General features: G+C 48.1%; 1 protein-coding gene across 2 annotated transcripts in view; it reads left to right on the top strand.

Moving 5' to 3' along the window:
* The window catches only part of EZR (ezrin), a 53,365-nt gene that overhangs the window by 26,879 nt on the left and 1,481 nt on the right, over nt 1-25,005 (top strand). Inside the window, exons 3-13 of one of the 2 annotated variants that reach the window (XM_004044887.5) lie at nt 2,891-2,974; nt 5,067-5,162; nt 6,681-6,955; nt 7,541-7,624; nt 8,602-8,748; nt 15,763-15,859; nt 20,859-21,022; nt 21,371-21,501; nt 22,317-22,477; nt 22,843-22,935; nt 24,735-24,986. In XM_004044887.5, the coding sequence (XP_004044935.1) occupies nt 2,891-2,974; nt 5,067-5,162; nt 6,681-6,955; nt 7,541-7,624; nt 8,602-8,748; nt 15,763-15,859; nt 20,859-21,022; nt 21,371-21,501; nt 22,317-22,477; nt 22,843-22,935; nt 24,735-24,986 (1,584 nt within the window). Of the gene's footprint in view, nt 1-2,890; nt 2,975-5,066; nt 5,163-6,680; nt 6,956-7,540; nt 7,625-8,601; nt 8,749-15,762; nt 15,860-20,858; nt 21,023-21,370; nt 21,502-22,316; nt 22,478-22,842; nt 22,936-24,734; nt 24,987-25,005 lie in introns of those variants that run through there. The other variant, XM_019029146.4, reaches the window with a different exon arrangement.

The following is a 25,005-nucleotide window of genomic DNA, read 5'->3' as shown; positions in this document are numbered from 1 at the left end:
CCACTGCACTGCAACCTGGACGACAGAGTGAGACTCCATCTCAAAAAAAGAAAACAAGTTAATTGCTTTTTCAAAGGGTTGTGTGAACTTTCAGTCAGATATGAAACTGTTTCAGAACCAAAAATAAGTTATTCTAAATTCCTGCTAATCAGTTTGCAAAATGCTTAATATCTTTTTAATGTTAATTATTAGCTTTGGTTTCAGGAGATGTCATTTTCACACTGTCTTCAAACTTAGAAGAGACTCAGGTTTAGAATTTGGAGTCTGGGCCGGGCGCGGTGGCTGGCTCACGCCTGTAATCCCAGCACTTTGGGAGGCCAAGGCAGGCAGATGACAAGGTCAGGAGATCGAGACCATCCTGGCTAACACGGTGAAACCCTGTCTCTACTAAAAATACAGAAAATTAGCTGGGTGTTGTGGTGGGCACCTGTAGTCCCAGCTAAGGCTAAGGCAGGAGAATGGCATGAACCTGGGAGGCGGAGCTTGCAGTGAGCCAAGATCACACCACTGCACTCCAGCCTGGGCAACAGAGAAAGACTCCGTCTCAAAAGAAAATGGAGTCTGAAATCTCGTTTGCGTGGAGTCTGGTCATTTGTCTTTGTCCTACCAGACAGTGGCCTTCAGTTCTAATTGTACTTGGGGTTCCCACTTCTGAACCAGTAGATAACAGAGAAAGAAAGGTGGCATATCCAGGGTTCTGCATTTGTGAGCGAACGCTCCTCCACTTTAGTTTTCGTGTGTTATGTCATTGTTGGCTTCTGTGTATGTAGCTGGAGCTGCATTTGTTATTGAGATATTTGACTTGGGGCTGGTTTTCCCATCTCTAATACATGCCCTTGGAACCATAATTGAGAGAAATGCGTGCTTTTATTTTATGCTTCATAACAGCCATTTTGTGATTTTAAAAAAAATTACCAGCAGGAAATGAAAGAAAAGTAGGTTTTTATATTTTAGTATGATTAAAGACTTTAAAACATGTCTCGTTGCCTCCCAGTAAACTTGAGTTCTTTAACTTCTGGACTTGGGGATTGTGGAGAAAACTTTTGAAACAAGATCTGGAAAACGATACTTCTGTACTTGTTGTACCAGTTGGGGAGCCTTTAAGGCATATTGGATGCATGTCAGAGGATCTCTCAGTCATAGTCATCATGGTCTTAAATGTTATTGGGATGGGGTGGGAGCGGCTGGGGAGACTAATTATGTTCCTGAAGTAGGAAGTGACATTTGGTGAGTGCTTAATATTTCTGGTTCCCTGGCTGGATAACGAAACCTCTGTCGCCATATACTGGCACAGGTAATACGTCCTTATTACATTTACACCTGTGTTAGGAAGAATCCGGGATAGGTATCTCTCCAGCTTCTGTATATTTCACTTGAAAAATGGTGAGAAGCAAGCATTTCTTAATATTAAGCATTATAGTTGCTATGTGGCTCTGCTGTTTTCTTTGGGACAGTGACATAAAGTAGCCAGATTTGAGTGTTTTTCATATGCTTTAGTAAATTTGGGTTTTCTCAAGTGATAAATTTGAAAACTGCCTTGATGTAAGTGGGTTGTTTTGTTGTGGTGGTGGTGGGTTTTTTTTGTTTGTTTTGAGATGGAGTCTTGCTCCGTAGCCGAGGCTGGAATGCAGTGGCACAATCTTGGCTCACTGCAACCTCCGCCTCCTGGGTTCAAGCGATTCTCCTGCCTCAGCCTCCCAAGTAGCTGGGACTACAGGCATGCGCCACCATGCCCAGCTAATTTTGTATTTCTAATAGAGATAGGGCTTCACCATGTTAGCCAGGCTGGTCTTGAACTCCTGACCTCAAGTGGTCCACCTGCCTCGGCCTCCCGAAGTGCTGGGATTACAGGTGTGAGCCAATGCGCCCGACAGTGTTTTGTTTTTTTAAAACAACTACATGGCAACATTAGAAATATTTTAAGGCCCTCCCATCTCCACCTCCTCAACTCTGTGTCTCACCATCCTCATACTGTTTCCATTTTTACATTTTATTTTCATGTCTTGTCTAAATAGATTTCACATTTGCATTGAGTGTTGCTTGTCGTATTTTTGATTTCAGAAGCAATTTGCCCAGTTTCTACTATTTTCATAATTATAATTTAATATCACTACATAATCCATTTTTGATGTGTCTGGACATTTCACCATTTCTCTCTCACTATGGTTTCTAAGGTTGCTTCAAACCTTCTGGTTCAAAGCTCTTTCTCTCTTCCCTTCCCTGACTTCCTTGGTGCCTTGGGAGCCCTCCTGCCTCCCTTGGCTGTCGTAAGGCTCATATGAGATGGTGCATGGAAAAATAGGTTAAAGTATTGTTTTAACAAAAAAGAAAAAAACTGCTTAGGTTGGGCAGGGTGGCCCATGCCTATAATCTCAGCACTATGGGAGGCTGAGATGGGAGGCTTGCTTGAGCCTAGGAGCTCAAGACCAGCCTAGGCGACATAGTGAGACCCCATCTCTACAAAAAGTAAAAAACAAAACGAGCTAGGCATGGTGGCACCTATAATGCCAGCTACTCAAGAGGCTGAGGTGGGAGGCGTTCGTGTGAGCCTGGGAGATCATGACTAGTGAGCTGTGATCGCGCCACTGCACTCCAACTTGGGTGACAGAGCAAGACCCTGTCTCAAAGAAAAGAGAAAAACTGCTTAGACCTAAGTGTCAGTGTGCTTTATTAAAGCAAAGAGGCTGCGTTTGGTTCGCACTGTGCGCCTGCTGAGACGTCCCCAGCCATCTGCAGTCAGGAGTGGTGTGTGGCTTCCTGACTAGCACAGGAACTGATGTCAGGCATATGCCGTCGCCACACTGAGGAGCAGCTTATGTAGAAGGTGCAGGAGGTTATTTGAAGAAAAGAATACTCAGTTAAGCGTAATTTGTTTCATTCTGTTTTTCAGATCAATGTCCGAGTTACAACCATGGATGCAGAGCTGGAGTTTGCAATCCAGCCAAATACAACTGGAAAACAGCTTTTTGATCAGGTTGGTCTCTGAACTTGAGAGTTAACTCCACCTACAAAAAAAAACTGTTTTGCAACATTTCAGTTATTTTGTTTGCGAAGCATATTACCTTGTTTTACTCACTTGAGGTAATAGATGAGAAGGATCTTTTAAAAGGTGAAAGTATTTCATGATAGCATTATAAAATGCATTAACAGACATGTATATCATGCCTAGGAAGTGAGGTGTATGAAAGCACACAGCTGTCTGTTGTATAAAGTCAGGCGGATTCAGTGTGTTACCAGGCATGGAAGCAAAGGACTGAAAAGAGAGTTATTGTGCTTGTCATTGTAAGGAGGTGCTGGCCTGTGTGTGTCTCACCCTGTAGTAGAGACGCGGCTTCCTACCCATAGCTGCCTCCACCTCCAGAGTAGAACCCCTCTCACTGCGTGGATGAGTGAGCCTTAGTTGTCTCGGTTGCTGCAGCTTCTCATTTCTAAGTGGTCGTACCTGAACATCTATGAAAGGAAGAAATGAAGATTTAGAGAAATAATTCACTTTTTAAAATTGGAAGATTTTTAAAATCAAGTATTTATTAGTGATATTACTACTTACTTATTAAATACTTTTTTCCCCAATAACAGCTGCTTCAAATACAGCGTTTTTTTTTTTGTTTTTTTTTCTTTGAGACTGAATCTCACTCTGTTGCCCAGGCTGGAGTGCAGTGGTGCAATCTCAGCTCACTGCAACCTCTGTCTCACAGGTTCAAGCAATTCTCCTGCATCAGCTCCCCGAATGGTTGGGATTACAGGCGCATGCTACCACGCCCTGCTAATTTTTGTATTTTTAATAGAGACAGGGTTTCGCCATGTTTGCCAGGCTAGTCTCGAACTCCTGAACTCAAGTGATTCACCCGTCTTGGCCTCCCAAAGTGCTGGGATTACAAGTGTGAGCCACCATGCTCAGCTTGCAGTGCAGCCTTCCCCCATCCCTTTTGGGTGAGTGGGAAGAGGGGGAAGAACAGGTCAGTCCTGGGCATTTAATAAACAGACTTCTAGAGCTTTAGGGAGCCTCTGGCCTCCCTGCACCCTTCAGATGAAGAAACAGGCCCAGATCAGGAGTTAATTTGGAATTTTAGGATTTACTTTAAGCAAATGTTCTGTATACCTGAGTTGTCATTTCTAATGTATTCAACCCTCTTTGGCATTATATATGATAGAAGCCATGTATTTGAAGGATGGTAGCATTTTTTAAAGTTTAACATTATATATCATGGGATTTTAAATTACACATCTATGTATATGTAAATAGTCGAACTTGTCTGGGACTCGGTTTAGATGATGTTCAACAAATGTCCACGGCAAGTTCGACTATCACTGCTTTTCTGTTTACAAGACAGTCGTGAGACTAAGCAGCTCAGGACTCCTGTAATGCACAACAGAGACTTGAAAATGTGAAATCTTTGCTGTGACCTAGGGTCGGGATTCTACCTTTGCAGTATCAGAATGTCCCATTTCTGGAGGTCTATAAGATGCAGGTTCCTCTGGGCACCCCTGTGCATTGACACCCTTCCGTCCCAGAAGTCTGCCTTGCCTGTTTTCCTGCCTTTCCTAGGATTTCTTTGTCCCTGTTCCTAGTAAGTCAGACCCCTGGGCCAGCTGGCTGAGAGGCAGAGGCAGGCAGCCAGAGGAGGCTCAGGTGTGGCACTGGATGCTTTAGTCTTCTGCATGAGCACACCTGATGGGCAGTGATGCACCCACCACACTGTTCCCTGGGGGGCTGTGGGCTCCCATGGTTCTGTGTGTGCTGGCCATAACCCGCCCTGCTGAGTTTCATGCAGGAGAGCATCCTGGAGTACAAAGGAGTAGGAGTGAGATTTTCTAAGATTTGAAGGTAGAACCCTGAATCTGCTCAAATTTATATTAAAAATAAGTCGTTCATGGCTTTGAGATAATAGCCTCAGTTAGTAACAAGTTATTTGAGTGCAAAAAAAGGTGTTGCCCAGTGGTTGGACTGAGCAGATGTCCTGGTTTCCTGGGGACTCTGCTAGACCATGTGATGAACGACAGCCAAACGCTGTTGCCCTTTTGAGTGAGTTTCTCATGACTGTTGGGCCTGTCTCTCTCTCACGCAGGTGGTAAAGACTATCGGCCTCCGGGAAGTGTGGTACTTTGGCCTCCACTATGTGGATAATAAAGGATTTCCTACCTGGCTGAAGCTGGATAAGAAGGCAAGTCAGGATTAACTATTTACAGGCTGTGGATTGGGTGTTGGTCTGCTTCATCGATAAGGAAACTGGAGCAACTCACCCTGTCTTTTGTTTTCTGTTCCTTTTTGTTTGTGTAAAAGTTTTTACAGACAAAAAGGTTGCAGGTTTCAAGTAAATGGGGATATCGATTGGAAATCAGATCTGGCATTTCTCCATACTGCTCACTCATTGGAGCATATGATGGTTAATTGCATAGCTTTTAGTTGACCTTAGTTTTTTCAATGAGATTGTTAATCTTATAAACTGTGAATCATCCACCATCTTGTAAGAACCTGTTATTGCTTTGTTTGAACCTGTGACAGATTATCTTCCAACTGTAAAGATTGGATAATTCCATTAACCAACCAAAAAGAAAAGTAGTAAAATAAACATTTTCTTCAAACTCTGAAAATTATCCTTTTTTTTTTTGAAACCCCCACTGTCCTCCCAAGTCACAGCAACAAGTTAAAAAGATGATGGGAGGTGGGGAAGAGTGGAGGAGCAGGAGGAATTCTTAACAGTAAGTTTTGGGGTCCAGGGCCTGATTGGCATGTGGCCCCATTCCAGGTCACTGGGGTCATTTCCAAATTTGAGTTCTCCAGGATTGATAGCATCATCCCATGAGGACTGGGGCTTAGTGAGGCTGTAGCTTTGATTTCCAGCTGAGCACAAGAGTGTGATAGTACTTGTTTGTTTTTTGTTGTTGTTTTGAGATGGAGTCTTGCTCTGTCGCCCAGGCTGGAGTGCAGTGGCGCGATCTTGGCTCACTGCAACCTCCACCTCCCAGGTTCAAGCAATTCTCCTGCCTCAGCCTCCCAAGTAGCTGGGACTACAGCTGCATGCCACCATGCCTGGCTAATTTTTTTGTGTTTTTAGTAGAGATGGGGTTTCACCATGTTGGTCAGGCTAGTCTCGAACTCCTGACCTCGTGGTCCGCCCACCTCAGCCTCCCAAAGTGCTGGGATTACAGGCGTGAGCCACCATGCCCGGCCTGTTTTTTTGTTTTTGTTTGTTTGTTGTTGTTTTTTAAGAAGAGACAGGGTCTTGCTCTGTCACCCAGGCTGGAGTGCAGTGGCGCCATCATAGCTCACTGCAGTCTCGAACTCCTGAGCTCCAGGGTTCCTCCTGCCCAGCTTCTTGAGTAACTGGGACTATAAGCATGCATCACCATCCCCAGCTAACTTTTTTTTTTAAATGTTGTAGAGATGGGATCTCTTCTGCGTTGCCCAGGCTGGTCTTAAACTCCTGGGCTCAAGTGATCCTCCTGCCTTGGCCTCCCAAAGCACTGGGATTATAGGCATGAGCCACCATGTCTGGCCTGTGATAGCACTTTTGACTAACCTTTTTTTGTCTGGAATGCTAAAAAGATGACTTTAAGAATAAACATCTCCTGAAAACTGGCCTGAGGGCCCCATTGAGTCTTGGTTAGAAGCCTGTGTTGGGGACAGTGGGCCTTCGTCTTCCGGATTTGTGTGGAGAGTGTGGCTTTGTTTTGTGCAGGTGTCTGCCCAGGAGGTCAGGAAGGAGAATCCCCTCCAGTTCAAGTTCCGGGCCAAGTTCTACCCTGAAGATGTGGCTGAGGAGCTCATCCAGGACATCACCCAGAAACTTTTCTTCCTCCAAGTGAAGGAGGGAATCCTTAGCGATGAGATCTACTGCCCCCCTGAGACTGCCGTGCTCTTGGGGTCCTACGCTGTGCAGGCCAAGTTTGGGGACTACAACAAAGAAGTGCACAAGTCTGGGTACCTCAGCTCTGAGCGGCTGATCCCTCAAAGGTGAGCACAGGATGACCCGGCCTGGGCAGGAGCAGTCATGCCGTCCTCGGCAGGGAGAAGTGATTGCCTTAGAAGCACTGTTTAAAAACACAAGGACTTCGCCAGTGTCAAGTGCTCCTTCATGCTAGTCATTAAGTCACTGACCAGCGACCTGAAACATAGCCAGGGAAGGCAAGCTGCCATTCCTCATGGAAACTAAAGCGTGGCCCTGTCCTGTGGGAACGCAGCAGCATAGCAAACTTCTCGACCTGACTGCTCAGCTCCTCCTGGGGTATGATAGGTTGCCCCTGTGAAATCTGTTTTTATTTAGTAATGGTCACAAAAATTACCCCATTTGGAAGAAGAGGCCACTTAAAATACCTCTTAGTTTTTCCAGCAGAACTGAGTTCTTGTTCAAAATGCTAAGTCTTCCAGATTAACTGTCATAAATAGAAATGCTGCACATCAGGAAATAGAAACTAAAGCTCTTTGGGATTGATTGATTTGAATGGAAAGTAAGGGTTTGAATGTGGGTGGTAAGTGGGCCTCCTTCCTTGCCTGTCACATGCCTTAAGGATGACAGTGCTGTTTCCTTTTGCATTCCAGAGTGATGGACCAGCACAAACTTACCAGGGACCAGTGGGAGGACCGGATCCAGGTGTGGCATGCGGAACACCGCGGGATGCTCAAGTGAGTGCTGTGCCCTGCTGTAGGGATCTGGCCATCTCCGTGCGCTCCAGCGTGTCTTTTCCTGTGACTCTAGTTAGTGCTTTAAAGGGCTCTGTGTCAGGCCTTGTGAAGACCTTGAGGGAACCGAGTTAAAAGTGGGGTTTTCTTAGGGAAGAGGTTTTTTTTTTTAAACAAAGCCAGGTGTCTTGCCTGGGGAAAGAAGCAGTTTAGGTCAAGCCTTCAGGTTCTAAAAGCTTACACCCTCCCTTTGTAGAAAGTGTTGTGTCTAAACTTCATCTTAGTCAGAGGGGCATTGTTCACCTGCAATCAGCATTATTCTGTCAAAGAGATGCTGGTTTGCTCATTATATGAAGGTACTTGTCTTACAAAGTGTATATAAATGAAAAAGGATCCCAAGTGAGAAATGCTGATGTCAGAGAACCTGGACGTGGGGCTGTTAATGTAAGACATGGCCGAGCCACCTGATTCTGGGTGTTCTCGTCCTAGAGCCTTGTCTCTGGCCTAGTCTTGCGAGTCTGCATTATTTCAGCCTCTGAAGTTTGTTTGAGGTTTGAGCCTCAGATTTTGTGCTTCAGGGTTTCCTGTCTGGCCCAAGCATCCTTTATGGAAGGAAAACAACTCAAAGCCTATAAGGAGGGTTGTGGGAAGACATGTGTGGGCAAGAGAAAAAGGAGGATTGTGCTGAGTGATAAAACTTAACCTGTCAGAGAAACCAGTGTGAATCAGTTCTTCTTCAAAGTGTGGGGTTTGGTGGTGAGGCTCCAGGGCAGCACAGAGCCCACCCCAGGCATAGCTTCTGGGCTGTATGGGTCCCCTCCTCACCGGTCGGCTGCCCGGCCCCTGCCTGCCTGCACGCAGCACACAGTGTTGAGCCCATCCTACACAAGGTGCCTTAATTTAAAAATACTGGAAAGGTTTTACTGTTCTAGATATTGAGTGCTACCAGTGACTCTGCCTGTTTCACTCTCCCCAATTAGAGATAATGCTATGTTGGAATACCTGAAGATTGCTCAGGACCTGGAAATGTATGGAATCAACTATTTCGAGATAAAAAACAAGAAAGGAACAGACCTTTGGCTTGGAGTTGATGCCCTTGGACTGAATATTTATGAGAAAGATGATAAGTGAGTTGAAGTTCACAGTTATCTTCAGTAGGTAGGGTGGTGGGCCTGGAAACAATGGCAAAACGGCAAATTTGTGGGTTATTTTTGAAGTATTTATTTAGCAACTTACTATCCCAAAGTAGGAATCTTTTTAAAGGGCTTTTGGACTGCTGCGGCCCTCTCAAAGGGTGGTCCAGAGGTGTGGGTTATCCTCTCTCATGGTGGGCGGGGCCAATAGTGGGCTCAGGCCTGGTAGAGGAAGGCAGAATAGAGCAGAGGCTGCCTCTCCTCCCCCTGCCTCTGAGATTCCACCCCGGCTGCCTGCAGGTACCAGCACATCCATCCATAGCTACTTCGCAGGCAGCCCAGCCAGTGCTCGACTCCTGGCTCGAGGTTTGTGCTAATCCAACCAAGAATATTGATGGTGTGATGAGAGACTTGAAAAGCTGTAAACAATAGCCTGTATGTGTAGACACTTGAGCTAAATGCTGGGAGTCTGCAGGAGATATCTTAATTGCCTCGCATTAGTTACGTTGTTGAGTGAGGGCCTGTAAGCAAGCTGGGTAGAGCAGCAGAGCCAGGCCTCTCCACAGGGACAGACAGTTCCGCTTTCAGATACAGGGCATTTGCCTTCTTTCTGCTGAGGATAAACAGGGAAAGTCATCCTAGTTCATGAGGGCAAGTTTCCCATGGTGAGTCTGCGACATCAGCATAATCCTAGATTCTAGATTGATCTGATCAGAAGCTACCTGAATTTAAGAGGCAGAAGGAAACTACCTCTGGAAAGAGAAGGGAGAGGCTCCTGACTGCCTCCTGACTACCGTCTCTGCCCTGATTGTCCACAGTCAGCCTGATTGTTCTGCAGGGCTCCCCGAAACAAATCATCTGATGGCCACCAGGTTCAGGGGCCTGGCAGAGAAGGTGCCAGGGCAAGAATGCTCCTGGGGTCTTTTTGCCAAGCCCTGCCTTTTGGCCTGGGTTCCTGCTTTCCACGTAAAGAGCAGAGTGGCCCAGAGTTCCTGGATGTACCGGTTTCCTTCCCAGCCTCATGCTGTTCCTTGAAATGACAGCCCTCCCCATTTCCCACTTGAGGCTCACCCATCTCATCTGCTCTCAGATATTTTTGTTCTCAGCATCCCCACATCTCAGGTTCCCCAAAAACCCTCTCTGGAGTTCTCAAAGGGAGTGGTGCTGCTTTCCACAAATGACCTGCACGAGTCCATCTCCATTTGCAACCACGCGGATTCCTGCCAGACCCCAGGGCACAGATCTATTTCACTTGGGCAAGTCAGGGACCTGTGCCAGCCGTGCCCAACCTCCTCTCACCTCCAGGGCCCACGTGGTGATACTGCACAGGGAGGGAGGCAGGCGCTGTCACAGGAGCTCCTCAGAGAACCTGGAAATGAGATATTGAGGACTCTCGGTTCGCTCCTACTCCAAGTGTGCTGGATGCAGCATTGGTAAAGAAGCACGGAAAAGCCAGGCACAGCGGCTCACACCTGGAATCCCAGCGCTCTGGGAGGCCGAGGCAGGCGAATCCCTTGAGCTCAGGAGTCTCGCCCAGCCTGGGGAACATGGCAAAACCCTGTCTCTACCAAAATTTAAAAAATTAGCTGGCTATGGTGGTGCACGCCTGTGGTCTCAGTCAGGTGTCTGAGGTGGGAGGATCACTTGAGCCTGGGAGGCAGAGGTTGTGGTAAGCCAAGATTGCGCCACTGCACTCTAGCCTGGGTGACAGAGCGAGACCGTGTCTCAAAAAATTTTAAAGAAGTGGGGAAAGTGGGTAGATACAGGAACTTGGAACCAGGACACCATCTTTCCGGGAGACCCTAGAGCTGAAGCCGTGGCTATTAAGACAGCCATGCCAAGGAGCAGTGCACAAAGTCCTCGTGGGAACGTATGTGGGAAACTGCCTCTGCCTTGGAAATCTCTTCAATGACCAGATTTTGTAACGTGGCCAGGCCAGGGCTGTCCAAACAGGTTTTTCAACCTGCAGGAAAACAGCCATGGGCAGGAACTTGCTGATGTCAGCTTGTAACTGCCCCAGCCCACGTAAGTGTCCATTTCTTCCAAGTAAAAATGTGAGCTGTGTGCCCTATTTAGTACTGTTTTTGCGCTCTGCTCCCCCTCCCCCACCATTGAGCGATGAACCTGGCAACTCTGTCAAATGGTTCTTTCCCCACAGAGCATGCTGGGGTGTTGGGCAGGCTCACTTTCTGCCTCTCTTCTCCCCATTCCTGAAGGCACACCCCTCTCTTCATGAAAAAAGCATTTATGTAGATATTCAGTCATTTAATAGGCCCAAATTCTTTCCCTTTTGAACAAATATTGACAACTTGGTAGCAGCATAAGCAGGAGACTGTCCTGAAGTCTGAGGAGTGCTGAGAACTCGCCAGCTGTTGCGCTGTTACCTCTCTCGGTAGAACTAGGAGAATTAGATATGCCTGAAACATTGTTCAGGTGAGAAAGCTGATCTATTGAATATGGAAATTGAGCTCTAAGAGATTTATACTCTGCAAGTCTCTATTAAAACACCTGTTTTAGTATTAAATAGGGTCTGGCTAGGAAATCTGTCTCTTGGGGTCCCCTTTTCATTGTACACATAAGCATTAAGTGGGAGCATGTAGGACTATTTGTCATCTTTCTTTAAACCCTTAGCTTGGAATAAGTGGGAGTATAAAGAGGGCAAAAACAGGTAAGCGCCCTCCTGACAGGCATTGTAAGCTTGTGAACAGAGAAAGTTCAGTTTAGCTGGGTTACAATTTGAAACCTGACACTCGGACCAAAAACAAAAACTAACAAAAACTAGAGGAACCTGATCTTTAGTCCTGTAAAAGCACTTTTTTTCCCTTAGCTTCATCCCTCTTTGGGCAGATTTCATCATAGAAGTCCTTCTGTAGGTAGGAGTTTCTGGAAGTGCACTAGGTCCAGGGCTTCCACCTTAAAGGGAAAGGGTGCACGGGGAGCTTGGGGACTGAAACAGGAGCCACAGAACATGTCTCCTCTTTAAATTCCTTGCGGATAGGTACTCAGGGCTTCACTTGCTTTCTCACGTCTCTTTCCGTATGCACTCCACGGTCGCCCTCTGGCCCTCTAACACATTTCCAAGAAAACTGCAGGCATCCATATCCTTCATCAAAATGAAAGTGCATATGATATACTAGAGGTTGGTTATGTTTTGTTCTTTTGATGTAAAATTTAAATACAATGAAATGTAATCTTAAGTGTTCATTTGTTGAGTTCTGACATATGCCTGAAAAATGCAAAATCTTAAGACATGTAGAACATTATCACACTCAGCTACATATTTTGGATTTACATTTTTTAATCATTCTTACTTTTTTTTTTTTTTTTTTTTGAGATGGATTCACTGTGTCACCCAGGGTGGAGTGCAATGGCACATTCTCAGCTCACTGTAACCTCTGCCTCCTGGGTTCAAGCGGTTCTCCTGCCTCAGCCTCCCGAGTAGCCAGGATTACAGGCACATGCCACCACTCCTGGCTAATTTTTGTATTTTTAGTAGAGATGGGGTTTCACTGTGTTGGCCAGGCTGGTCTCAAACTCCTGACCTCAAATGATCTGCCCACCTTGGCTTCCCAAAGTGCTGGGATTACAGGTGTAAGCCACCATGCCTGGCCCATTCTTGCATTTTAAAGTCATTTCAGGCTGGGCAGGGTGGCTCATACCTGTAATCCCAGCACTTTGGGAGGCTAAAACAGGTAGATCCCTTGAGCTCAGGAGTTCAAGACCAGCCTGGGCTGGTCTTTGCCAACATGGCAAAACCCCGTCTCCACCAAAAGTACAAAAAATTAGCTGGGCGTGGTGGTGCATGCCTGTGGTCCTAGCTACTTGGGAGGCTGAGGTGGGAGGATCACTTGAGCCCGGGAGGCGGAGGCTGCAGTGAGCCAAGATTGTGCCACTGCACTCTAGCCTGGGTGACAGAGTAAGACCCCATCTCAATTTAAAAAATATATATTATTTCAAACTTTAAAAAGATTCTAAAAATAGTACAAATAATTCCCCTATACCCTTCACTTAGCTTCCTCAAACATTAACACCTTATGTAACCGTAGTCCAAATACCAAGATAAGAAAATTAACATTAGTAGTCTCTAGACCTCATTCCCATTTTAATCAGTTGTCTCGCTGATGTCCTGTTTCTGCCCCGGGACCCTCTCTGGAGCCACACAGTTAGTTGTTAGACCTCCCTGTCTCCTTCGACGTGGGATAGTTCCAGTCTTTTTTTGTCATGACCTTGGTATTTTTGAAGAGTACTGGCCATTGACTTTGGAAAGCCCTTCAGCTTGGATTGTCTGGTGTTTTCTCATTATTTGGAGTTTTACATTTTTGGTGAGAATAAAGTGCTGTTTTGCCCTTCCAGGGCCTCTTTCAAGGTGGCACATGTGGTCGGTATATCTTATCTTAGGTGGTGCTAATTTTGATTATTAGTTAAGGTAGTGTCTGCCAGGTTTCTCCACTGTAAAATCACTATCCTTCCCTTTACAATTGGTCAGTATATTTGGGGGAGATAATTTTAAACTATGTAGATGTCCTAGTTCTAGCCACCATTGATGAGATTACTGTGGTATTTGAGAAATTGTGATTTTTAAAAACTTTTTACGTGTATTAATTGGAATTCTATAAGGAGCCAATTTCTGTTCTCCATTTATTCAGTTATATTAATATGGACTCATGGATATGTGTTTCGGTCTTTGGGTTATGATCTATGAGTATGTATCTTCTTGCTCAGGTTGTTTGAGATTTGGCCTTTAGGAGCACCTTGAAGTGTGAGCCCTGCATTCTTTGCAGGCTTCCTTACTCTCTGGCTCCTCGAGATGCACCAGGTTCATCCTTTGTGTTCCCTGTTCTAGTCCTGGAATCAGCCATTTCTCCAAAGGCCTCTGTCTGGTCCCTGTTATTGGAGAATCACGCTTTTTTAATGTGTGGCCTAAGCAAGGACACTTATAAACCCTGTGGCCACCTTCTCTGTAGACCCTGTTCATGTCCTATATGTGATCTCTTAGGAAAAAGGAAATCCTTGGGCTTTAATTTTCCAACTTTGGTCAAGAATTAAAAGAAGTTCTTTAACTCAAAAGTGAGTCATAATTTTCATGTTTAACCTTTTTGTTTTGATACTGCAATTATGCTTATGAGTGGCTATGAATTGTTATATGAGGTTTCAAAGTCCTAAGAGGAAAGACTTTCTAGGCACACCAGAGAGCCGGAGGCCTAAATTTTCTAAGGTCAGAACCTGTTTTGAGAGTCCTGTGTAGACACAGGAGCCGGAGATGGGATCCCAGCCCCTTGAAGTTTCAGGATGCAGCACGCTGGCTCACAGTGCTATGTGCTGTGGGCAGAGCCTCCGGAGCTTGGATCCTAGCTCCTCTGTTGGTGCCAGCAGGCTGCTCTTGTGTTTTGGGAGAAAGTGCTCCAGAAGCAACACATGCCTACCTGATGCCACTTTCACAGCCTTTCAATGTAAGGAGGACATAGGCTGAAGTCAGTAGCAGGGCAAGGTGGTATCTGGAGTTCCCCTTTAATGCTCTGAAACCTGTAAAGAAAATTACATCTCAAAGATAAAAGAACAAACTCACTGCAGGTTTGTTTGAATGCCAGGTGTGTTTTTTTTTAATGGGGATTGGTGATTCTAGAGCATAGCACTGTAAAAGGATGTATACAAAAGTTTTGACATTTAGAACCATGGTCTGGCCAGTGCCCTGCCATCATTCCTGCAGGCACACCATGACTGACTGCGCTATTCCCCAGAAGGGCCATGTCAGGCTTACATGTTTGCCCTCAGCCTACAGAGTCCACCCCACTGCCTTGATCTTGTTGATGTGGTCATAATGAAACCTGTATTGCTCGTCAGTATTGAAGCTGTTGGTAGGCCATAGATTGCTTGACCTTCCTGCTACTTCTAAAATGAAGGTTTTTGTGGGATGTTGGAAAGGACTGCTTTGGAGGGCAGCATTGTTGGATGGTGGTTTTGAGGATTTGTCGTTACTTCCAGAATGGCATTATCCCTGGTAAAATGTGTTGGAAGAATAGGGTGGGAAGTGTCAGGTGAGCAGAGCAATGTGGTCTTGAAGTCACATGATGAACTTGGGAGTGCTAATAAAAGCCAGAGTCTGGCCAGTCATGGCATTGCATTGGTTAAGTAGGATTAGCCGTGTGGGGCCTTCATTAGGGCCGTTAGTTTGAAGGCCGTCCTGGAAGTTGGAGAGTGACATGGGAAGATGTCTGTCCAGCCAGGAGAACACACACTGGAATGAGAACCGGAGGAGCAGAATGCATAGCAAGGCCTTTGTCCGTTTTTCTTGGCAAGCTCTGTTGAGTATGGCACGTCTAGGAACATGATGGGATCTTGGCCCTCCCTGTTGGTTTCATAGAACTAAATGATCAGTAACTTAAATAACATTCAGCGAACAGTCTGTAGCAGAAGAGCCTGTATGTTAAGAGAGGCCTCAAGGGAAAGGGAGGCAGCCCCGGGGAACCGTGTGTTGAAAGGTGGGTCTGAACCGCGGAGTTTGGGGCTGGATTTGACAGCTCTTGGATGCTGAGTTAAGGACTGTGTTGACATGGGAGGAGAGGAAATTTATCAGATCAACAGACTGAAAGTAGGGCTGCTCCAGCACACAGCTTGAGAGTGGGCTCTGGCAGGATGAGAGGTAGGTGAGTGTGGTGATGTGATGTGGGAGTGAACAGCAGAAGATACCTGAGGGGGAGGGTCAAGGTACCTGGGTAGGAATTTCAGTTGACCTCGAGATCACCAGCCTGGGTAATCATAGGTGCCCTAGACTGAGGAAAAACCAAAGGAAATGGGAACAGATTAAGGTTGCAGATGCCTTGCAGCCAACCACTTGGTTTAACCTAGGACAGGTGGGAACTATTTGATAATAGCATATAACACATTGTGCCTCGTGGGTTAGCTTCATATTATTTTAATTGAACTAATAAGAATTGATTTGCGAATCTCTCTTAGCCAATCCAAGAACATATGTATAAATCTAACCATACTTTTTCTTTTTAATCTCAGGTTAACCCCAAAGATTGGCTTTCCTTGGAGTGAAATCAGGAACATCTCTTTCAATGACAAAAAGTTTGTCATTAAACCCATCGACAAGAAGGCACCTGTAAGTTCCAAAGGATTCTATTCAGGGGCTACTGTTTTTCATTCTTATACTTGTCAGGGTAACGGACAAGTTATACTGTGACGAGTAGCCAGTGATAGTCCAAACTCCTCATGAGGTTACATTGAGGGCCAGAGATCCTGTGGGCCAGGCAATCGCTGCAGGGGAGACCACTTAACTTTTCAAATGATTCTCATTCCTTATGAAGAAAAGGGCAGTTCTGAGCCATTGGCCAAATGATAAGCATTTCCCAAAATGCTGTGTTTTTGGTGTGGAGAGCCAGCCTGCCTCCTTGACCACCTGGGTGCAGGGACTCTCCCCGGCACCTGACGGACAGTGGGACCTGCGAGTCTCAAGGGCCAGATTTGCCTTTCAGAGCTGTCCTGGAACTTACCCAAGATAGGGACAGTCAGACTTGCACCCAAGCATTGCTGGTCCCCAAGGTTTCATCGGGGCTTCACCCACTTCTGTTGTCAGAGGTGTGCATCCTCACACAGGTGACACTGGCAGGCAGTCATTGTGGGAGGACATGGTAAGAAGGCGACATTTCATGTCCTGAAATCTGATAGTATTGATTGTAATAGCTGCAAAGACCAGTGCATTATGTAAATTTGGTTTTATTTATTCTGCTGACATTTAAACTTTTGTTAACTCAGAATATTTGAGACATACGCACATAACTGTAGCATTGTAGAATGGGTAAGGCTTTTGTTATCTAATCAGAAATCTGGTTCTCTAAAAAATTTCCACTTGAAGAAATTCTGTTACCACCTTAGAGCCTGTTCTGAATTTTACGAAAATTATAGATTGGAAAGGACTTTGTGTTCTCATGTAATTTTTGTTTCTTAGTTACGGTGTTAAGCTTGGAGAGGCAAACATGGGCTGTGGTCGATACCTTGGTTGTCTTGTTAACCCTTTTGGGACTGGGTACTGCTTAGCAATGGTAAATCCACTTAGAACAGTATGTGGTGTTATTGTCCCGTTACTTCTCCCCACATACAGGTTTGTCTAGCATAATTTAAAATCAGCAGGTCTTGACAATTTTGTGAAAGTATTTTCTTCTTTGTTAAAAACGTCTTGGCCAGGCGCAGTGGCTCACGCCTGTAATCCCAGGACTTTGGGAGGCTGAGATGGCCGAATCACGAGGTCAGGAGTTCGAGACCAGCCTGGCCAACACAGTGAAACCCCATCTCTACTAAAAATACAAAAATTATCTGGGCGTGGTGGTGGGCGCCTGTAATCTCAGCTACTCGGGAGGCTGAGGCAGGAGAATCACTTGAACCCAGGAAGCGGAGGTTGCAGTGAGCTGAGATCGCCACTGCACTCAAGCCTGGGTGACAGAGCTAGACTCCGTCTCAAAAAAAAAAAAAAAGGGGCTCCTGCTGTTTGCAAACTCTTGGCTGCTACTCTGTGGGTAGTTGCACAGTTATTTAAAATTAAACGCGTATTGAATGCAGACTCTAAGGCTCCATGGCAGCAGTTCATATTATGCAACACCATGAATGGAGGGTCATAGCATCTTCATGTCACTTGGGTAGTAAGATTGGCACAGTTTAGAAGAGCAAGAAAATGCTGAAATCTCTCATCAGTAGGCTACTACGTACTCTGTGACGCTACTGCCTTTTCAGAACACTTTTATTAAAAATTTGACTAGAGCAGAAGCTCTGGACTAGACTGTTTCAGAATGTTTGTGTGTGTGTGTGTGTGTGCGTGTGTGTGTGTGTGTGTGTGTGTGTGTTTGATGTTAAGTCCATCTCTTGAAAAGCTGAAGAATATTTTCATAATAAGCCCCAAGCAGAAGCCATTGTAATGCATCTCATACATGTGCCTTTATTATAGAGTAGCCTCATGTGAAGCCATCTCTTAAGCAAAAGAAACATTCGCTGGTGGCACGCTGTCCCAGGCACTCTTCCAGGGCTGTGTGCACCATCAACAAGGCAAAGCTCCTGCCCTGGTGAGCCTACATTTACGTGAAGGAAAGGGTTAAAAAGGCAACTGAGATGCTTCCTGGTAGTAAATTTAACGGTACAGCTGTGATTAAAAACTAAGCCGGATCAGAAGATGGGGGTGAGATTCCTTTAGGCAGGTTGGGGAGGAGCCACACTGAGGAGGCAGCATTTGCCTTGAGTGGGCACTGCTGGTTTGAGGAGGTGGAGTTCTGTCACCCCCACAGCACCCCAGGGCTGCTCGAGGCACTGCCCCACCTCAGTCTGTAAACTTTGGGCAGAACAAGTTCAAGTTTTCAACATCGAACTTTCATGTAAAAAAGAAGAGGAAGCCCCAGAGTTTGAGGCGGTGGGATTCCTTATCTTGTGTTGACTTTCACGGGTCGTCTTCACCCCAGGCGGTTTCTGCTGTGAACTCACAAATGAGTCTTTGTCCAGTTCTCACCCAACAACTGGCGTCTCCTTTTTAAAAGCCAGCTTCTCTTCGCTGCCAAGGTGTATACAGCAGTTTGGGGCCACCCTTTGGCTCTTTAGATGGGACCTTGTATACAGCTGACACAGCCTGCCCAGGTGACACTATGAGGGGCTGAGGCGGCTGCCTTTTCCCTTTCAAAAGGGCGTTTTGTTTCTGTGGCCTTGTGGAAAAGGCAGAAGGCTCTCAGGCATCTGAAATTTGGAGAAAGTAAGCAGCGTTTCCGCTCTGACTCCTCGGCCGCTTCCCCCACGTGACCTTCCCAGGAGCCCCGCTGCCTTTTTGCCTCCCACGGCTGCCTCCTGCCATCTCTGCGGCCAGATGAGCCTTGGGATTGGCCTCTTGTGGGAGAGTTTCCTGGCATCCTGGGGACTTGAAAAGGGGCTCTTTTACCTTCTCTCCTTCTGTATTTGTAGGGTCTTGGGTTTATTTTTCTTGAACTTTCCTTGTGCCTGGTTTGCATTTTTACCTTGCTGGTCCTCGGCCAGTTTAAAAACCCTGCTCCAGGTCTTGTCGTGTTGTGGTTCTGCATCAGGAAGCTGCATCCTGCATCAGGTTAGGGACTTGGATTTAGAAGCATTTCAATATGAGTCTTTGTTTTAACTTGAAGTGAGAAACCGGCTTCCTTCAAAGGCACTGGGAGAGATTTCCTGCCAGGCACCGTCCTCCCTCACCCACTGGCAGTGGACTCCCCGAATTCTGGTTCCCGTTGCTGGCAGGACCTGTCTTCTGCAGGGAAAGGGAGAGAGGGAGACATTGTTATGTTAACCTGAAGTTACCATTGAGATTTTTCATTGATCCCCCCACCCATGCACCCCCACAACCCCATAAAGGGGAGTTGGTGCTAATCAGCGTTTTCTGAGTCAGGGCCTATTTGGTAGAGTCCTCCGAAGCTGTAATGCAGGATTGTTTCCTCTTGTGTAATAAGGGATAGGTGGGTCATAAAAATGCCGATTGCTCCCAGCTCCACAGACTCCTCCCTGGGAAACCCAGTGACTTAACAGCAAGGGTGTGAAACCCCAAAGACAGCCCCACCCAGGAAGTTCATGGGCTCTCAGGGCTTGGCATCACCTCTCACCCCAGGATTTCTGGAACAGATGAAAAGACTGAAGCTAAATAGATTCTTCTCGGATGTGTTGATGAGCCTGCTCAGCCGGTTCCTCGTTAAGTCTCAGAAGTTGCTGTGGGATATATCGCACTGTTTTTTTTGTTTTAGCCACCCTGTCCCTCTGTTCCAAATGGTCAGAAGCTGGATGCTGGGGGCCCTGAGGTTAAGAGGAAGCGGACAGAGTCACTGAAAAATAACTTTTCATGGGAGTTTCTAAACCATATTCTTCTGTCTTGTAAGCTAATCACAGCAGTAGCAAGGAGTTGGGACCAAGATTGTCAGCTGTGTCCCAAATGTTTCCAGTCATGGTCATGAGTTTCCCGAAGGCTGTGATTCTGCCTTGTTTTCCAGGAGGCTCCTCTGGTTGCGGTCTTGCAAGGCACTAGCAATTGGAGTGACCGCTGTGTGTGTCAGCCAGCTCTTCCTGCGCTGAGTACCTCCTGAACGTCACCGATAAGGCGGGGACGCCAGCATCTAATGGGACTGCTGGGAGGATTGAGTCCCATATCTGAAGTCCCTTGAGATACCGGCATCCCCGCCTTATGGTTGAAGGCGCTGAGCCTGGTGAAGGGATGTGCTCAAGGCTGTGGAGCTCGCACGTGGCTGGCTGTGCTGCACGAGCTGGCAGTGCCTGGCAGGTACTGCGCACCTCAAATACCCTGGGAAGATAAGAGATGAGTGAATGTGGCCCCTGCCCTCAGAAGCTGATGGCCTCATAGGAGTGAGATGCTGAAAGGAGTCACTGGAGTGAAGTGACAGTGCCACTGCGGCGAGTACCTGTAGCTGATGTGGCAGGAGCAGGGCTGGACAGCTTTGAGGAGAGAGAACCGAGTGCACAGTGGAGGCTGGGCCCAGAGCTGGAAGGTCTCCGTGTGGGTTAGGCCCAGGCCCTGGAGCTCCCGGGCTGGCAGTGATGGGTCGGGGTGGTGACCCAGTCAGTGTAGCAATAACAGTGTGGGAGGGGAGGCTGTGGCAGAGGAGACAGGAAGCCCAAACAGAAGCAGAGGCAGTCCAGGCAAGCATCGGGGATGGGGAGCAGTGAGGCTGGAGAGGACATCATGAAAGGTGGCTACCTGGAAGAGCAGGCAGCTCTGAGACTTGAAAGGTTTCCCAAGGCTGAGAGTTCTCGCCTTGGAAAAGCTTTGCAGTTAACATGCAGTGGCATTTCACCGTGCATGCAGCATGTACCTACCCACACATAACTGCACACACACGCGGCACCTGCCCTTCCTCCACCCGTCCCAGAGAATGCACTTTCCCAGTGCTACATACCCACACATAACCGCACACACACGCGGCACGTGCCCTTCCTCCATCTGTCCTGGAGAATGCACATTCCCAGTGCCGAGATGCTGCCATCCCTGTTTTGCTACATTTGTTCTTTTAGAAAAGTTCCGGACCTTTGTGAAGGATGGTTTGGGAGAAGAAAACCAAACAAAGGAGCTTGAGTCCAGGTGGCCCTGTTCTGTTTTGTAGGACTTTGTGTTTTATGCCCCGCGTCTGAGAATCAACAAGCGGATCCTGCAGCTCTGCATGGGCAACCATGAGCTGTATATGCGCCGCAGGAAGCCTGACACCATCGAGGTGCAGCAGATGAAGGCCCAGGCCCGGGAGGAGAAGCATCAGAAGCAGCTGGAGCGGTGAGCGCGGGAGGCCAGAGTTGGGGGGCCTGTGTTCTCCCAACTCAGCCACTGGCAGCCAATGCCTGTCAGGTGACTGTGGAGCTGATGGGGAGAGCCTGGTGGAATGGAACCCAGTCACCACGCTGGGATCTTCGAGGCCTTTGTCTCTGGGCAGTTGCTGTGGTGCTGAGCCTGGTGTCAGCCCTGGAGCGGCTGCTCTGTCAGGCAGCTCAGGCTGGCAGCAGGCCAGGGTGGCCCTCAGGATACCAAGTCCATCCTGGAGCTTCAAGTACCTGTGAAGTGTGTTGACCCCTCACTTTCCTGCCAGAGTCTAAATCTCCCTGTGCCTCTTTTTCCCTGCACCAGGCAACAGCTGGAAACAGAGAAGAAAAGGAGAGAAACCGTGGAGAGAGAGAAAGAGCAGATGATGCGCGAGAAGGAGGAGCTGATGCTGCGGCTGCAGGACTATGAGGAGAAGACAAAGAAGGCAGAGAGAGGTCAGGCGCCCTGGGGCTGGCACTCTACACTGGGTCATGCATTTCCACAGAGGGGCAGGGGCCACACCCACCCACCCACTCACCGGGAAGGAAACCAAGAACATGTCCCACAGCACAGACTCACAACCGAAATGATAAAATGGTTATTTGGTTTGGAAAACAGTTCTGTACTTACTTAACTTTGGTGCTAATTGTTTTAAGACTTTGTATTTTAAAATTTCCCTAGTCCTTTGCGGTAAGTGCTCAATCACCCAGTTTCCCCGATGAGGACAGTAAGGTTTGGTGCGGTACAGTGATTTGCCCACAGTCCCCCAGCCCATGAGTGACAGGGCCATGCTGCACTGCCCTCGACCTCTAGACTAAAACCCAAAGGCGTGTTCAGAGCCAGACTTCCCAGCACAGCTCCAGTCAACAACCCCAGCAGCTGGGCCGATTACACAAGGCGCCACAGATGCTGTATTCACTGGCAGCCCTTATAGCACACATGGGAAGGGCGTTCTGTGTTCTGAGTGGAGTGTGGACCACCAGCACAGCGGGCGGCTGACCTGGGGAGAGTAGCGCCAAGAGGGTTGAGTCAGGCATGCCAGAGAGAGGGCGCCTGGCTGGCGTTGGACGGGTTTCTAGCCATCTTGAAGTTGTCATGGATACAACAGCAATGAGCTCTGTGAAGTGCTTTCCTCCAGGGTCACTGGAAGACATCCCCTCAACCTGTGACTTGGTCTAGGGCTCTGTGGCTTTGGGGTGGGAATGGAAAGCGAGGGCTCCTAGGTCCCTGGGCTGAGGGCTTGAATGGCTCTGGCTTTGTGTCTTTGCAGAGCTCTCGGAGCAGATTCAGAGGGCCCTGCAGCTGGAGGAGGAGAGGAAGCGGGCGCAGGAGGAGGCCGAGCGCCTGGAGGCTGACCGTATGGCTGCACTGCGGGCTAAGGAGGAGCTGGAGAGACAGGCGGTGGATCAGATAAAGAGCCAGGAGCAGCTGGTAGGAATGGCCTGAGTTTCAAGATGCTGAATTATAGAGAGGCTGCTTCTGAGGATGGAAAATGTGACACCTGCCTTGTAATAATTGTCATGACTGGAAGCTGTAAACTGATCTGCTGGGGGGCTGAAGGCAGCTGGTGGGGAAGGGGCTGGGCTGTTGCCAGGGTCACCCATTGAAGGTGGGTGTGGGCATCCAGGAAGAGATGCCAGGGGCGCACAATGGACCCTGCTGGCGATGGAGTCAGGGTGGCGGGGACTCAGGTGTCACGTTGGAGACTGCTTGCCAACACACATGAACACTCATTCACAACTGGACTCCGTTGAAAGGATATCAGAACTGACTTGAGCTTGGCATTCCCTTCCTAGGCTGCGGAGCTTGCAGAATACACTGCCAAGATTGCCCTCCTGGAAGAGGCGCGGAGGCGCAAGGAGGATGAAGTTGAAGAGTGGCAGCACAGGGTGAGTCTGCACGGGGGACACCTCCGCACGGCCATGGCACCTGTTGCCCAATTGCCTGTGGTGGGGCCCTTCTGCAGGTGGGTGGGTTGGGGGAGAGGTCTGGCTCAAGCTGCCACATCCCACTGGAAGCTTCTGGGATGTCTCATGATCCTCTACCAATACCAGCTGTACTATTGAAGTAGACATCCCCAAAGAGATGGGTTTGACTTTGTACACGAGTCAGTGCAGCTGCTGGATTCATAGAGGGAGGATTTCTGATTGACTTTCACCCACTTTGCTCCCTCCACCCCGAACTGTTCAGTGCTGATCTGACAGCCCCCCCGGTCAGGAACTGGTTTTAAATCTAATTATATATGTGTCCCTTGCAATGGGGTCGCAGTGCCTGAAACACGACCTCCTGCAGCTAGTATATACAGCGGGCACCATGGAAAGATCCAGCTCCTTGGACATCTCCAGGCTGGAGTGAGAGCCGGGCTCTGCTGCTCATCAGCTATTTGGGGGCTAGTAGCATCACTTCTCCAAGCTTCATTTTCCTCATTGTAGAATGGGGGCAATACCCAACTCATAAGGTTGCTCTGCAGATGCGAGGTCCCATGCCCAGGACCTAGCACAGAGGTTTAGTCAGCTGTAGCTCTCATTGTGGGACGCACACAGAGCTTGTCGCTCTGTCTGGGATCCCCTGTGCCCTCCAGGAAGGCACAGCCCCTGAAAAGATCTGGGGATGGTTCCCACTGGAGACTGCACACCAGGCTTTAAGCAGCTCCTCTCCTTCACAGACCCGCTGGCCCGTCCTTCCCCCACTGTGGCTTCTCCATCTGTGGCGGTGCCTTCTGGGGACGTGTCTCCGGCTGTCCAGGGCCGCTTCTGCCTAGTACCTCCTTGCCTCTGTTCCAGCTGCCGATCTGTATTAGGCTGTTCTCACACGGCTATAAAGAACAACCTGAGACTGGGTAGTTAAAGAAAAGAGGTTTAATTGACTCACAGTCCCACATGGCTGGGGGAGGCCTCAGGAAATTTACAATCGTGGCAGAAGGCGAAGGGGAAGCAGGCACCTCTTACATGAGGGCAGAAGAGAGAAAAGCAAAGGGGGGTAATGCCAAACACTGAAACCATCAGCTCTTGCTCAGAACCCACCCACTAGCACGAGAACAGCATAGGGGAAACCACCCCGTAATCCAGTCACCTCCCACCAGGTAATGCCCCCCACCCCCAACATGTGGGGATTACAGTTGGAGATGAGATTTGGGTGGGGACACAGCCATATCACCATCCCAAGTTGCAAGCGGAAGACTTTGGTTCTTAGGTTTTTGGAGAAAGTACCTGTTAAGTGAGGAGAGCTGGCTACAAAGCAGATCCACACTAAGCTCGACTCTAGGGCTGGGATGGAGGCGGGCGGGACTGGGTGTGTGTGAAGCTATTGGAAGGACTGCAAGTGGCGAGCAGGAGAGCACTTGATGATGACTGTGGCATGAAGGGAGGCTAGGAACAGAGCCCGTTACTCATGCTAACAGGATTTTTTTTGTAAAAATTATATAATGTCTAGAGTTACAGGTAAAAAAAGAAATGGTAGTTTTAAAACTGCCCAGGTTCCGGCATCACAGTTCCTCTTCCTGTCTTGGACGCAGAGGGTTGTAAACCCCACACGCACCCTGAGGGTGCTCCTGTTCGAAGCCACAGCCCAGCACAGTTCAGTGCTGCCTTAGCCTGCCAGGACAGAGGGAGGCGACAGTCTGTTCTCATAGCCGGGAGGATAGGACTTCTGGGTGAGAAGTCCTCTCCTATTAATTTGCTTTTCAAAGGCCAAAGAAGCCCAGGATGACCTGGTGAAGACCAAGGAGGAGCTGCACCTGGTGATGACAGCACCCCCGCCCCCACCGCCCCCCGTGTACGAGCCGGTGAGCTACCATGTCCAGGAGAGCTTGCAGGATGAGGGCACAGAGCCCACAGGCTACAGCGCGGAGCTGTCTAGTGAGGGCATCCGGGATGACCGCAATGAGGAGAAGCGCATCACTGAGGCAGAGAAGAACGAGCGTGTGCAGCGGCAGCTGCTGGTGAGGCCCAAGGGGCTCT

This window comes from Gorilla gorilla, chromosome 5 (genome assembly GCF_029281585.2).
Source record: "Gorilla gorilla gorilla isolate KB3781 chromosome 5, NHGRI_mGorGor1-v2.1_pri, whole genome shotgun sequence".
Taxonomy (NCBI): Eukaryota; Metazoa; Chordata; class Mammalia; order Primates; family Hominidae; genus Gorilla; species Gorilla gorilla.
Note: the sequence above shows the minus strand (reverse complement) of the source record. Positions and strands in the feature narration are given on the sequence as shown.